Source organism: Pseudonaja textilis, chromosome 9 (genome assembly GCF_049901715.1).
Source record: "Pseudonaja textilis isolate UNSWEBS1 chromosome 9, rPseTex1.2, whole genome shotgun sequence".
In the NCBI taxonomy this organism is placed as follows: domain Eukaryota; kingdom Metazoa; phylum Chordata; class Lepidosauria; order Squamata; family Elapidae; genus Pseudonaja; species Pseudonaja textilis.
The window spans coordinates 19,499,835-19,513,374 of record NC_141998.1 but is presented as its reverse complement, the minus strand read 5'-3'; the positions used below and the strand labels follow the sequence as shown (position 1 = coordinate 19,513,374).

Sequence of the window (13,540 nt, the reverse complement as noted above, 5' to 3'; positions counted from 1 at the left end):
CCCAGTTAGATTTTTCACCCCAGGCTTCTGGGCCTATATATTATCCTTAGTAGGAATGAATTCCAATGCCACATTTTTCTCATCGCAGAGGAACACCCGGGGAGGAATGCATGAGAGGAAATAACATTGGGGAGGTGCAGAGAGATACAAAAATCCATGTATAACATCCAGGAAAAGATGTAAGACCAAAAGCATGCAGGCTTCTATTCTCCTGCCCACAGAGCTTTCCTTCACCTGCCTTGGTGATGCATCCAAACAAAAGATTTTCTTCAGGCAGGAAAGAAAAATATGGTGCAGTGGGGCAGGGCGGGCAGTTTTAGGGCCCCAAGAATGGCCCCTATAATACCACTGCTCTGCATGCTGCATAGGTTACTGGTCTGTCTCCAGGTGAACTTCAAGTTGTTGGTGATTACCTTTAAAGCCTTGCATGGCATGGATCTAGGATAGTTGAGGGACCATCTCACCCACTGGGGTTGGCTTGTCCCATTCATCCAGAAGAGGTATGCTGCAGGTCCCATCAGCACAATTTTTCCAAGTGGCAGGGTCCAGGGGGAGAGCTTCGTCTGCTGTGGCTCCTGCCCTCTGGAATATCTTGATCACCAATGTTGGCCCCAAATCTTCCTAGCTTTTTGTAAGGGCCAAAAGACATGGCTCTGCCAGTTGGCCTGGGGCCCCAATGGAGGTGGTTGATTAATAACAGATCTCATCTGACCCCACTCCACCCCCGCCTTCCTCGTATGTCCTTAGGTCTTAATGTCTGGTTTTAATTATTCATGTTTTAATTGCATATATATAGACGTATTTTTTATGACTGTAAGCCACCCAGCATTACCCTATGGTAAATGGATAGAATAGAAATCTTTATTGACCAAGTGTGATTGGACACACAAGGAATTTGTCTTGGTGCAAATGCTCTCAGTGTACATAAAAGAAAAAAATACATTCATCAAGAGTCAAGAATCATAAGGTACAACAATTAATGATAGTCATAGGGTACAATAAGCAATCAAATCATACTAAGAAACAGGCAATATAAATTGTAAGTATACAAGCGACAAAGTTAGAAAGGAAAGGAAAGGAAAGGGGAAAGGGGAAAGAAATGGGTAAAGGAAAGGAGAAAGGAAAGAAGAAAGGAAAGAGGAAAGAAGGAAAGGAAAGAGGAAAGGAAAGGAAAGGAAAGGAAAGGAAAGGAAAGGAAAGGAAAGGAAAGGAAAGGAAAGGAAAGGAAGGGAAAGGAAAGGAAAGGAAAGGAAAGGAAAAATCACATCTAAAGTCAACTCTATGGCATCCAGATTCCCTCATATTATTGAAATGAACTTACAGCACAACCTTTGGAGAACGTTCACTAGATGACTTCCAAATTTCTGAGCAAGTTGTTTTCCACACTGGTTTCCAAAATGGAACTCAGGATTTACAGTTAATTGTTGTAAAAGTATGACTGTACAGTGCTCTATTGTTATTTTGTGTTGTGAAAGTGAGGGGTCATTTCATTGCTTAGTCATTGGGGGTTTTTTATATCTGGCTCAAACATTTAAAAAAAATAAGCTTTTGTATATTGTACATCCAGTTATTTGATCTGTATATATTGAACTAATTTTCAAGAGATTGTATGTTTACTGCTAGAATGCTTTTTACAAGACAGCTTTGATACAATTACACATAAATTTGCTCCCATTTGTCTATTTATATATTAGATTTATCCCCCACCACAATTGGAAATCATTGGGAATTTAAAACATTGATCAATGCATTAAAGAAAATATTAGGATAAAAAGAAACTGGGGGAAGGGCAAAGTCTGGCTGGCCGGAGCAAGGCAGAGGGAATTCAGAGGAAGATCCAGGCCCACCCGCTCTTCATCCTAGGGCACACAGGGAGGAATGGAGAAGAGAGCAATGTGAGTTGCGTGGCTTATGGGGGAGGAAAGGGCCCTGATTCCCTTCATTACCTATGGATGGGAACACAGTGTTTAAAAAGGGAGATTGCACACAGCAACTTGTTGGAAGCAAATCGTGAGTTATCTTTTATTGTTGATGCTTTTCTGGGTTCCTGGCATTTTCCCAACTGTGTGTGTTTTGCTGGCCTTTGAAGTCTGCAATTCCTTATCCTGCCCTGTCCAGTTAATTGCTGTAGCATGGTTTGTGTGGATTTTTATTTACAGTTTATATGTACTTTGTTTTCGGACTGAATTTCCTCCACTTAAAGACTGTTTTTGGAGAGTTTTTTCTCCAGCTGAAGGTAATTGGACATTGGGGTCAAATATGGAGATATTAAAGGGACTTTTCTTACTTATGTGACTGTGTTGCCTTTGTGCCATGCCCCGGGTCATCACAGTGGGAATGTGAGGGGGGAGATAGAGATAGCTGGAGGCATAGGTGGTATTCAGTGGGTTCTGACCAGTTCTGGAGAACTGGTAGCGGAAATTTTGAATAGTTTGGAGAACCAGCAAATGCCACCTCTGACTGGGCCTGCCCCCATCTATTCTCTGCCTCCCAAGTCCCAGCTGATCAGCTGGGTTTTCTTTCATTGCCCTGCACAAGAGAACAGATCTGGGAAGCAGGTTAGTGGGGTGGGGAGGGAATGGGATTTTGCAGTATCCTTCCCCTACCACACCTACCAAGCCATGCCCACCAAGCCACACCTACAGAACCGGTAGTAAAAAAAAAAATTGGATCCCACCACTGGCTGGGGGATGTGTAGCCAAAATAACATTCTTCTCTTGGGAACCAAGGATGTTCTCCTCAGGTGCTGGAAAGGCGTGGACTAAAGCCCATTGGAGTTGGGACTGTGACCTGATTGGGCCATGTGATGAACACGTGACCTGGGGGCAAGAACTTCGAGATGTTTTATTTGGGTGGGGAAACCTCGGGTCCTTCAGAGTCAAGTTTTCACCAACTGCGCCAATATGACATTCCTAATAAATTTTTACTTTGAGGGAGCTCCGGGCCTCAGAGTTTCAATTTTGTTGGGTCTGTTTCTTGGAACCCTGAGACTTCCCCAACTCTGAAGGACCAGGAATGACACCAGGAAGAAATCAACAGGCAATACCAAAACATCAGAAAACCCCCATTAACAAACAGGCATGGCAAAAAATGCAGGCCTGAATTCGGGTGGGGAACGGAAGGGGGAAAATGCCGAGTTTTCATTATTGTCCAAGTTACCCGCAATGAACCCAATACCACCTCGTGGCTGCCTAGGGCCAATGTGAAGGAAATTAGCAGGGGTTTAAACAATAATGAAAACATGTTTTGGAACTTAGGAGAGTTATTGTACATGAACTCATAAAGGAGACGATCAGCACATTTTACCCTTAAGCCTAACTAGCTTTTTTTTTACCAACTGCAAAACTGCCATTCAGCTGTTTTTACAAAAACCCTTCTCGTACTCAGCAGCCCTGAGCTTTGTGGGGGCTGGGAGACCACCCACATCTGTGGTATTTCGCTTCCCATTGTTCTCCTTCCTTTTTCCCATCCACTGGATTCCCTTGCCTCTGAGGCTGTCCTCCTACCCAGCACCTCTATATCTGCCTTTCTCTTTCCATTCTTTCAAGAGCCTGCCCTTATTAAGGAGGTGACACTGGCAATTGTTCTACAAAATTGTTCTTTGGGCCACAAAAAATTGGGTGTGCTGCAGAACCCAAGCGAAACTACTCCCTGCAGTCTTTTAGACTAGAATAGAATTGGCTAAGTGTGATTGGACACACAAGGAATTTGTCTTGGTGCAAATGCTCTCAGAGTACATAAAAAGAAAAGACTCATTCGTCAGGAATCGTAAGGTACAACACCTAATGATAGTCACAGAGTACAAGTAAGCAATCAAAGCATACTAGGAAACAGTCAGTATAAATCGTGCGGATATAAGCAACAGTTACAGTCATAAGTGGGAGGAGATGGGTGAAAGGAAGGATAGGAGGATTAATAGTAACAGTAATGCAGACTTAGTAAATAGTTGGACAGTTTTTGAGGGAATTATTTGTTTAGCAGAGTGATGGCATTTGGGCATCCTTGTGTCTAGTTGTTCTGATGTGCAGTGCTCTATAGCGTCATTTTGAGGGTAGAAGTTGAAACAGTTTATGTTCAGGATGTGAGGGGTCTTTTATTCTTTGAGGGAGCAGAAGAGTAAGATGGGCCATCTAAAGATGAAAAAATAAAACTGTGTAGCACTGAATTAGAGGGCTCTCTAAGCTGAAAGAAAGCTTGGTCAGACTGGTAGACCAAATGGTTCCATTGTTCAGAGATGCTATCAGTGTTGAGTATGGCAGTATTTATGGGGTCCTTGTTGGTCTCTGAGCTTGGTTGTTTTCTTCCAGATGTTTCATTACCCAACTACGTAACATCATCAGTATTTATGGCGAATATGTCATGGCTTTCTAAACTTATTTCAAGGACAAATCAAAGCCTTTGCTATTATCTATATGCTAAGAAGTTACTGCATCTGTCTTCTTGGTCCACCATATGTGGGCTGCAAAAGTCTAGGTGACTACTAGATGACAGCAAAGAGGCACCAACAACTCAACTCTGTTGCCCTCTAGTTGTCTATCTGCAAAACGATTTCAGCTGAAGCCATGCTTACTTCTGCTTCCTTTCTTGGTTGCCATTCAAGCGGGGGGGAGCATTGGGGGGGTGGAATGTGGTTCCTCAGCCGGCTAGTCATAGCATCTACCAGCTGGTTGTGTGAACCAAGATCATTTCAATGGAAACTTGTCGAAGTTGAGTGGGGACCTACATCTGGATTGATTGGGCCATATGACCCGAGAGACAAAGGGAAGATGGAGAGGTCTTATTCTTTTAACTATCCTTGAGCGCGGGAATAATTCAAACCTAGCTTCACCTTTCTAAGTGCCAATATGATATACTCAATAAAGTATCTCTTGAACCAGAGTCCTGACGTCCCTGAGTTTTTTACTCGGAATGATGACACTAGTGACTGATCCAAGATTTGCAGCCCAGAACCCATAATCTTACTTATGTTAAGATTCAAGTTGTCTACTCCACAAGTGTCTGGCCAGATGAATATTCATCTCTAGGATTCTTCTCAGCCTTGTCATCTTTTAATAGGCAATGCCAGGTTTGAGGCTGAAACCATTTACGTCTGTAGCATACATCCTTCTGCTACCACAGTGCATCCCTCTTCGTAGCACTTGGCGCAAAGTCTGAGCCATGTGTTTTTCATCAAACCAGTTGTCTCCATAAAATGGAGCATCAAGAGGAACGGGTTTATTTTTGGTAGAATTCAAATCCATTCATTGTTTTCTGAGTCTAACCTTGGGGGAGTTTGGTGGAGAGGGCTCTGATTGAAAATAATAATACCACCTTTACACGAATATGGTTTTTCCAGCCAAATTCAGAAATTGATAAAATTGCCAGGAAAAAAATCATGATATGATAACCTCTTTTTATTTCTTTGGAAGAGAGGACTCACTCTCTTTTCTTTTCTTTTTTTAATCAGTCGGCAGAACAATATGTCCTGGCACAACTCTTATTTTTCTTTCAACAGCCCTCTCACTAGAGACACATTTGAGACAATTAAACAAAAGAGGGGCAGCGAAGCCGCAAGCGTAGGCTGCACATTTAGTTTCAAGGTTGGCCCTGATAAGGACTTCCAATGAACAGATGAAATCACACAAGGCATCCTGGGGGGGGAAAAATGGAAGGCATCTGGATTGGTTAACTTTGCAATGCCTCCAATACGACTCAGCAGGTGAAGGAGTTGAACTCTGCTGCGGTTGTTGTTCTGTCCTGGTATATTTCATAGTGTCATTTTCCTTTAAGATCCTCCTGGAAAGACTTTTAATTAGTGAGTTCATCCCAAAGAGCTCTCAGTGTGCTCCCAGATGCTGTCTCAATGCCATTACGCTCTTCAACCAATTATTTTGTGTGTGTGTGTGTGTGTGTGTGTGCGCGCGCGTGCATATAGCATAGCAACAGCGTTTAGACTTATATACCACTTCACAGTGCTTTTTACAGCCTTCTCTAAGTGGTTTACAGAGTCAGCATATTGTCCCCAACAATCTGGCTCCGCATTTTACCCACCTCAGAAGGATGGAAGTCTGAATCAACCTTGAGCCCTGTCAGAATTGAACTGCTGGCAGTGAGCAGTGAGTTAGCCTGAAATACTGCATTCTAATTACTCATTCTAACTATATTATGGCCCTCCCCCCCTCTTCCTCCATCCCTCCCTCCCTCTCTGCCTCCCTCTTTCTCCCTCCCTTCTTTAGCACTTAGCAATAGAATTCAGACTTATATACTGCTTCACAGTATTTTTACAGCCCTCTCTAAGGGGTTTACAAAATCAGCATATTGCCCCCAACAATCTGGGTCCTCATTTTACCCATCTTGGAAGGAGTCAACCTTGAGCCTGATGAGATTTGAAAATTGCAGTCAGCCAGCAGTCAACAGAAGTAGCCTGAAGTACTGCATTCTAATCGTTGTGCCACCAAATGCTCATCTAGTAGTTTGAAAGCCTGAGAATGCGAGTAGATTAATAGGCACCAATTTGGTGGGAAGGTAACAGCATTCTTGTGTAGCTTTGGCATACAGCATAAGCTGGACACTTGACCATAGAAAATGTCTTTGGACAACACTGGCTCTGACAACTGGACATGGAAAACTTTACCTTTATGTAGTTGTATTTTTTAAAAAAATAGGAAGCACAAAACTGTAAAATTGCTACAGGACCCCAGATTGCTACAGGACCCCAGAGTTTGTAAGCATGCTCAGAAAATAAAAAGAGGAGGGAAGGAGGGGGGAAGAAGGAAGGAAGGAAAGAAGGAAGGAAGGAAGGAAGGAAGGAAGGAAGGAAGGAAGGAAGGAAGGAAGGAAGGAAGGAAGGAAGGAAGGAAGGAAGAATACTAGCTATTATATGTCCATAACATCCTTCCAACATTTTTAGAGATGATCATAAAATTTTAATATTTATCATCAAAAGAAATAAAATGAGAATGTAGCATTTTCATTGGATCATTGCCAGTCCACTGAATGAATAGAAGGGCTTGTGAAATGGCACATGGCATTCTACACCTTGGCTCACAGAGCAAAGTAGATCCACTAGATTTGGCAAGTCAGTTTTGACTTCTGGCAACTGCCTGGACTTTTTCCTACAGCTGAGAGGGTGTGACTGGCCCCAGATCACCCAGCTGGCTTCATGCCTAAGGCAGGATTAGAACTCACAAATTCCTGGAAGTGAGCTGCAACCTTATGCCTTTTAATAAAACATATTAGTTTAAAAATGTATTAGTTTAACTTCTGATTCCATCCTTCCTCCAGTGGACTGAAAATAACTTTCATATGTTGAGCAATAAGGTCACATTACAACTTAATGCTGATAGGATTATTGAAACCAGCACCCAAATCGTATTGCAAAAGACAAAACTCTTTAAATATTTAACCATTTTTATTTCAGGTTTGCCACTGACACACAAATAGCAGAAAACTGACATATAGTATACATGGTATACACCAAGCACCCAGTACCATAGGCATTTCCATCCTTTTGCTGTACATTTTGCAAAAGAACTATTAAAAACCCACATACAATTAAAAGCCCTTCTCTCCCCCCAATATCGCCAGAACCAAAACAAGGAGTTCAGTGCTATATAGTTTACGAGACTCAACTGTTGTAGAAGTGAAAAGTTTAAGGCAAGCCTCTGAGAAACATGATAGGCCGATCCATGAATAAAGGGGGAGGACAAATCTTTAAGAACATCCAACCAGATCCCTCTTCAGGGAATCAATATTCCGCTTGAGGTCTGTGCTTAATCTATATTTACATTACCAATGCGTTGTAGGATATTCCCTCCTATTTTTTTATATTTAAGATATTCTGAAACACTTTGGGCAAGTCTAAGGCTCTTCAATTTCAAATTTTGGAATTCCATGGAATGGGATGCCCCAAAGATGCTTTTTTTCGAAAGGCAATTGGACTTTGTTTTTCTTTCAACGTGTTTTGCTTCTCCTCCAAGTAGCTCCTTCAGTTCAAGTCAGAATTGAGGAAGCTTCTTGGATGGGAGTGAAATGTCTTCAAGGAAAAAACAAAGTCCCATTGCCCTTTGGAAAAAAAGCACATCTGGGACAACCATGACCTGGATGACTGAGGATTTTCACAGACAATGGAATGTAATCACAACTCATCTTAACCAGGGTAAATGGATACTTACATTTTTGCTAGATGAGTAACAAGGGCGCAAAATCTTTTGACATTGACACATTTATCTCAATCTAAAGAAAAAAATGAGATCCCTTTGCAAACAATAATTACATTGTGATTCAGGTGTACACTAGGCAGGGTATGTTCGTGAACTCCCCCCCCCCCCTCCAATATACACACATCTGCAAAGATTTTGGGAGAAGACAAAACAGTTGAGTTGGTGGACATAACTAGAAACCTAAATTAGTTGAACAGCTGTTTCTTCTCCCCAAGGGAATTTGGGAAACATAGCTGTTTGTGTCGAGAACTGTAACTTCTTACTGACATTTCTCATTATCCTTGCCAAACTACAATTCCTAGGATTCTTAAACAGCTCACATACACACAAACACAAATACACATGCCATATTTATAGGAGGAAGACGGTCGCCTTCCACTGTCTGTCATTTGCTTTCCTTAGAGACGCAGATATTGTACACCATAGAATTAAATGGATTTAGTCATCCCCTTTCTCTAAATAATGAGAGCGATGGATTTCATAATGTCTCTTTACCCTATCGACTCTGGAATCGTTTAGAGAAAGCCTTGGCAGGATAATAAAAAATTTAAAATGGACAAAAGCTTGTGGTGTAATCAGAACCAGAAACTGACCTGACAATAAGAGGAAGTATGAATTTTTATGAGCTGGCGGGAGCCAATACATCTATCTGGAAGATTAGTTAGGCCTCAGAATCTTTGACATTGTTCTCCAGCATCTGAAGCTTAGAGCCTCAGAACAGCCATGCAAGAACAGGTCCACCAGTAACTGGTTCCACAGCCCCATATTCCCATAAATATTCAGTGACTCATACTTCCTTTGAGTGTGGAAGTGTGTCACAACCAGCATGACACATAGAGACAGACCATGATTGATTATTCCCCATGAGCCAATTGAAAAACCAAGTAATAGTGACCAAGACCAGCTGCAAATTTGACAAGTGGCGTCTAAATAGAAAAAAAAGCTCTGAAATGAGTTTCGAAAAGCAAAAACTGTTACACAACCTAACTTTCCTATTTAGTGACATTTAAAATTTTTACAGCGGACAGATAGTACTTTCCGGAATTTCTCATCTCTAGAGACGCACTGGAATTACTAACATAATCAAGTTCCTATCCATACCAAAAAAAAACCCATATATTATGGTCTTATGCCAGGTTAGCTTGGCAAAAGCAATGGGGGCAGAGAAAACAAGATCAGTGAACTCCAGTCTGCACCAATATCAATCTTGCTTGAGTACATGCCATAGCCCTGCTTTTTTGAGTAAAATCAGACAGTCGACTTTTAAAAAGTTAGCTGAATTGTCTGAAAACGATAATTAAATTGATAAAATTTGAACCAAAAAACCGTCTTAAATGTAACAGGGTTGATATTTTCAATATGAATGCTTTCACATTTAAAGTGTGTGTTGGAAGTATGAGAAATTTCTGGTTTGTTTTAATCTGTTAATTTTAAAATTAACAGGTTACTTTTAGAACCCTTCAGAACTTTTTGATCTAAATTCTATACAAAGGTCTAGAAATAACAGCAGTCAAGCACCTTGGGATTACAGTAACACTAGAGAAGAAGAACAACGAAACAATTATGTCCAATCCAGAAGTTTACCTCTCTATACTCTACACTATTGGCCCATGAATCTTCATAATCCTTCTTCCTACCATCTCAAGGTCAGGAGAAGCCCTCCCATAAAAGGTCTAATTTTGCTCCTCTAAAAAGTATCTTATGGTTTCTATGGAGCCATTTCAACAGGTTTGGATATGACCTCATAGAACGTAAGTCCCTGTTCCCTTTGTTCGTGGGTTTTGTGAGTATAACACAGGTTTTTTTTTTAACTTGTAAACATTCTTGAAGGAAAGGGAGGAATGGTCCTATTTTTTTGTAAATAGAAATCCTATTCAAACATAGAACAAAAAAACTCATATCAGAAGCACCATTTCGAGGGGGAAACCCTAGTTCCTCTCTTTGCTACATGCGGCTGAAAAGAAGCCCATGATTATTTTTGGAGAAGGCATGAAAAATCTGGAGGAAGAATTCAAAGTCCTAGAAGTTCTAGGAGAAATTGCCTTTCATCAAGATACACATTTGAAACCAGAGAAGACTTTGGCTTTTATTTCTCCTCCAGACTTCAAAGGTGCATTTTGGGAGGGTGGGGAATTCTCAACTACTATTATAAAATCCACAAATATGAAACTCAACTTGTGGAAGGAAGTGGAAAAACAAGCCGTGATGGGTGGTAGCTATCGAGACTCAAGGTTCCATTGAAAAAAAAAATCCAGGACCAAAATATTAAGAGATGAAAACTCCCTGAGGCCAAAGTTCTTCCATCCTAGGACCTGTTAGAGTTCTCTAATACTCCATTGTGGTGGGTTTCTCCTGAAGGTTTCATAGGGCATCTGCAGCTCAAAGCTCCCATGCATTTTACCCCAGAATATAAATCCCCTTGGAAGGCTTGGAGAGCACCTGTAAAAGAATGATCACTGACACATATCTGTTCTCTTTCGCACAACGCTATGGAAATTGGACTGTCTTCCAGAGCATTGTCAACATCTGTTTTCACATGCAGATATTAGGAATGGCATGTTGTTTGCGTATTAATTTGTTCCTACACTGCCAAAGGCTAGTCTAATGATTGCTATAAGACATTCCAGCATCTACCTAAGAATATTGTCTAGTGTTCACAAAGAAAGATGTACAAACTGCATCCTAAACCAACAACCCTAAGATTACAAAATCAAGGACGTTGACTCTGGATAGTGTTTTACTTCACATATCATTTGTCCTGCCCAGCTTTGCCTTAGGACTGCATTCCCACCTGATCTATCTTATGGGATGGTATGGACCAAATACTACCCTCTAAGCTATTTATATCATTCAGGAATATTCTGCTTTTCATGAGATGGGAACTATATTTTCTTACATACCTCCAGGTCGAAAAACAACAGCTATTCCAACAATTCCATTTTAGTTTATAGAATTTATACAGAAAACATTAAGGTGCAATATCACCATGATAGGTTTTCAGCACCACAGAAAGAGGATGCCTCTATATTACAGATAAGATTGTTGTTCAATCTAACAGAATAACAGAGTTGGAAGGGACCTTGGAGGTCTTCTAGTCTAACCCCCTGCTCATGCAGGAAGCCATATACCATTTCAGACAAATGGTTATCCTATCTTTTCTTTAAACGCTCCAGTGTTGGAGCAGCCACAACTTATGGAGGCAAATCATTCCACTAATTAATTGTTCTAACTCTCAGGAAATTTCTCCTTAGTTCTAGGTTGGTTCTCTCCTTGATTAGTTGGGCATGAGTTACAACTATACTTTCTCCTTTACTTTCTGATCATGTTCAAGCCCTCCAGGAGAATCATCCTGGGAGCCTTTAAGTTCATCTCCTTTTCATTTTTTTTCCCATACCAAGTACAAAGCTAGCCTGGCCTGGATCCAAAATCCAACATTCAGGTGTTCAACATGTATTTTGCAGATGTACTATGGAGTGGAGAATTCTAACCTGAAACAGTGGCCCCTGTAAGATATGTGGGCTTAACTAATGAAAGCAGGGAAGAAAAGTCAAAAGATGCATTCCTGTTCACTAAGGAACAGAAAAATAAGATGCAGCTCCACCTTACCCGACATGGTAGTTCTCTTGGCACGAACCATGAGAAGCAGGCAAAACTTCAGAGGCAGTTTGGTCCAGCACCATTAAAATGTACATTGCTCATAAATGTTAATTGGTAACTACCAATCAGTGACTGGCTATTAGTCCTGCATGGAAGTATGAACCCCAAGTGTGTCTAGAGACCTGCAATCCCACCAGAGCTAGGATATCACTTTCTTAGGGATACCATGTTATACTCATGGAAATCTTACAATTCTTGCATTCTAGGTTCAATGCCACTTCCTTATGGTCCACTATAACCCGAGGAGTTGAAGGAGGTGGTTGGTCCTAAAAGTCCCTTTTATATTTTAGATCTTTTTTATTATTTTGGAAAGGATTTAGAGCCATGGCTCTAAGGAATCACCTTCCAAGTCTTTGGTCCATCTCAAGATAGTGCTGCTTTTCAGTTCTGGCCTTGCCTTCTCCATCATACATGGCTGAATGGTGATAACTTCTAGGAGGTTTGGGCAATTCCGAGGTAGTTGTTTACTTCTGCTTTACCACTAAGTGACTGGATGGTCAAAACCTCTATAAAGCCCCCTTCTTATTGGTACTCTTCTTCTCCCCTCTTAGAATGTTCTTGGTCAAAATGCACTATGTAGCGGACCTCCTGCTGGATCCCACTCCCCCCCCCCTCCAGAGGCTATTTTTACACTTTCAGCCACTTGATCACCGAGAGTCAGAAAGTAGCACATTTGACTTTGGTCAGTTGTGGAGACAGCCTGGTCAGCAAGGTCTCAGGGTGCAAAAGTCCAACTCCTGTGGTTTCTTCCTGAGGTTGCAGCGTTCGCGGGGCAGCAGGATGCCACCCCGCCCTGTGCATCTCAGTATGCGCCTTTTAAACCCCCTGCCACAAGTTTTGGAGCATGAGGACCAGGGAGATGCCTCCCAAGTTGGGCAAGGATCTCCACATATCCTGATGTCAACAGGCCTCTGAGTGGCATCGCAAGAGGAGGCCAGCTGGCCAAGGACATCACGACAGAGCACCATGCGTTTCTGAAGACCATTGCCACAAGTGACTGAACAGTCTTCCCAGTTGGTGGTAGCCCATTTGTAAGCGGGGCGTTTGTAATCCAACTGACCCAGGTCCAGGCGGTTGGAGAGACTGAGAATGCTGTTGTTGAGGACTGGAGGACGCTTCCCATCTTTACGGTGGTAGGAAGACTTGTCCTCTTTGCTTTCTTTGGGCAAGTAGAAGGAGTAGCGTACTCGAGGTGGTGTCATCTTCCCAACTGATAGCACTTCCACCGTCAGGGGTTCCTGGATGGGCATAAAGGCTTGGAGGCTTTCCACTGCTGTCCCTGTTCCACTATAGCGAATCACACTGCCCTTGACTATTAAGTCCCTTTCCATTGCGGAGACAATGAAATGTCCATTCAGAAGATATTTGCCATATGCATTCTTCAGGGCCAGGTAATTGTCATCACTAATCAGACCCTTGTAGCCTCTCTGACGGATGTCAATGCTGGAGGCACCAGCTGGGAGGAGCACCACAAAGTTGTAGCCATGCCTAGAAGAAAGACAAAAGGTAGAAGAAAGACTAGGCATTAATACAAGTTAGCAAATTCACCTAAGACAGGGGTGTCAAACTCAAGGCCCAGAGGCCAAATCTGGCTCACGGGGTGCTTAGATCTGGCCTGTTGGGCTGCCCTGGAAACAGCGAAGGACCAGCCTGCAATGCCTCTGCCAGCGAAAGCAGAGCTT

General features: G+C 42.0%; 1 protein-coding gene across 1 annotated transcript in view; it reads right to left on the bottom strand.

The window, feature by feature from the left end:
- Positions 1-7,371: 7,371 nt before the first annotated feature.
- The window catches only part of ADAMTS15 (ADAM metallopeptidase with thrombospondin type 1 motif 15), a 48,119-nt gene continuing 41,950 nt past the window's right edge, over positions 7,372-13,540 (bottom strand). The window contains exon 8 of the mRNA XM_026709039.2: positions 7,372-13,346. Coding sequence (XP_026564824.1) covers positions 12,563-13,346 — 784 coding nt within the window. The 3' untranslated portion in view covers positions 7,372-12,562. The remainder of the gene's footprint in view (positions 13,347-13,540) is intronic.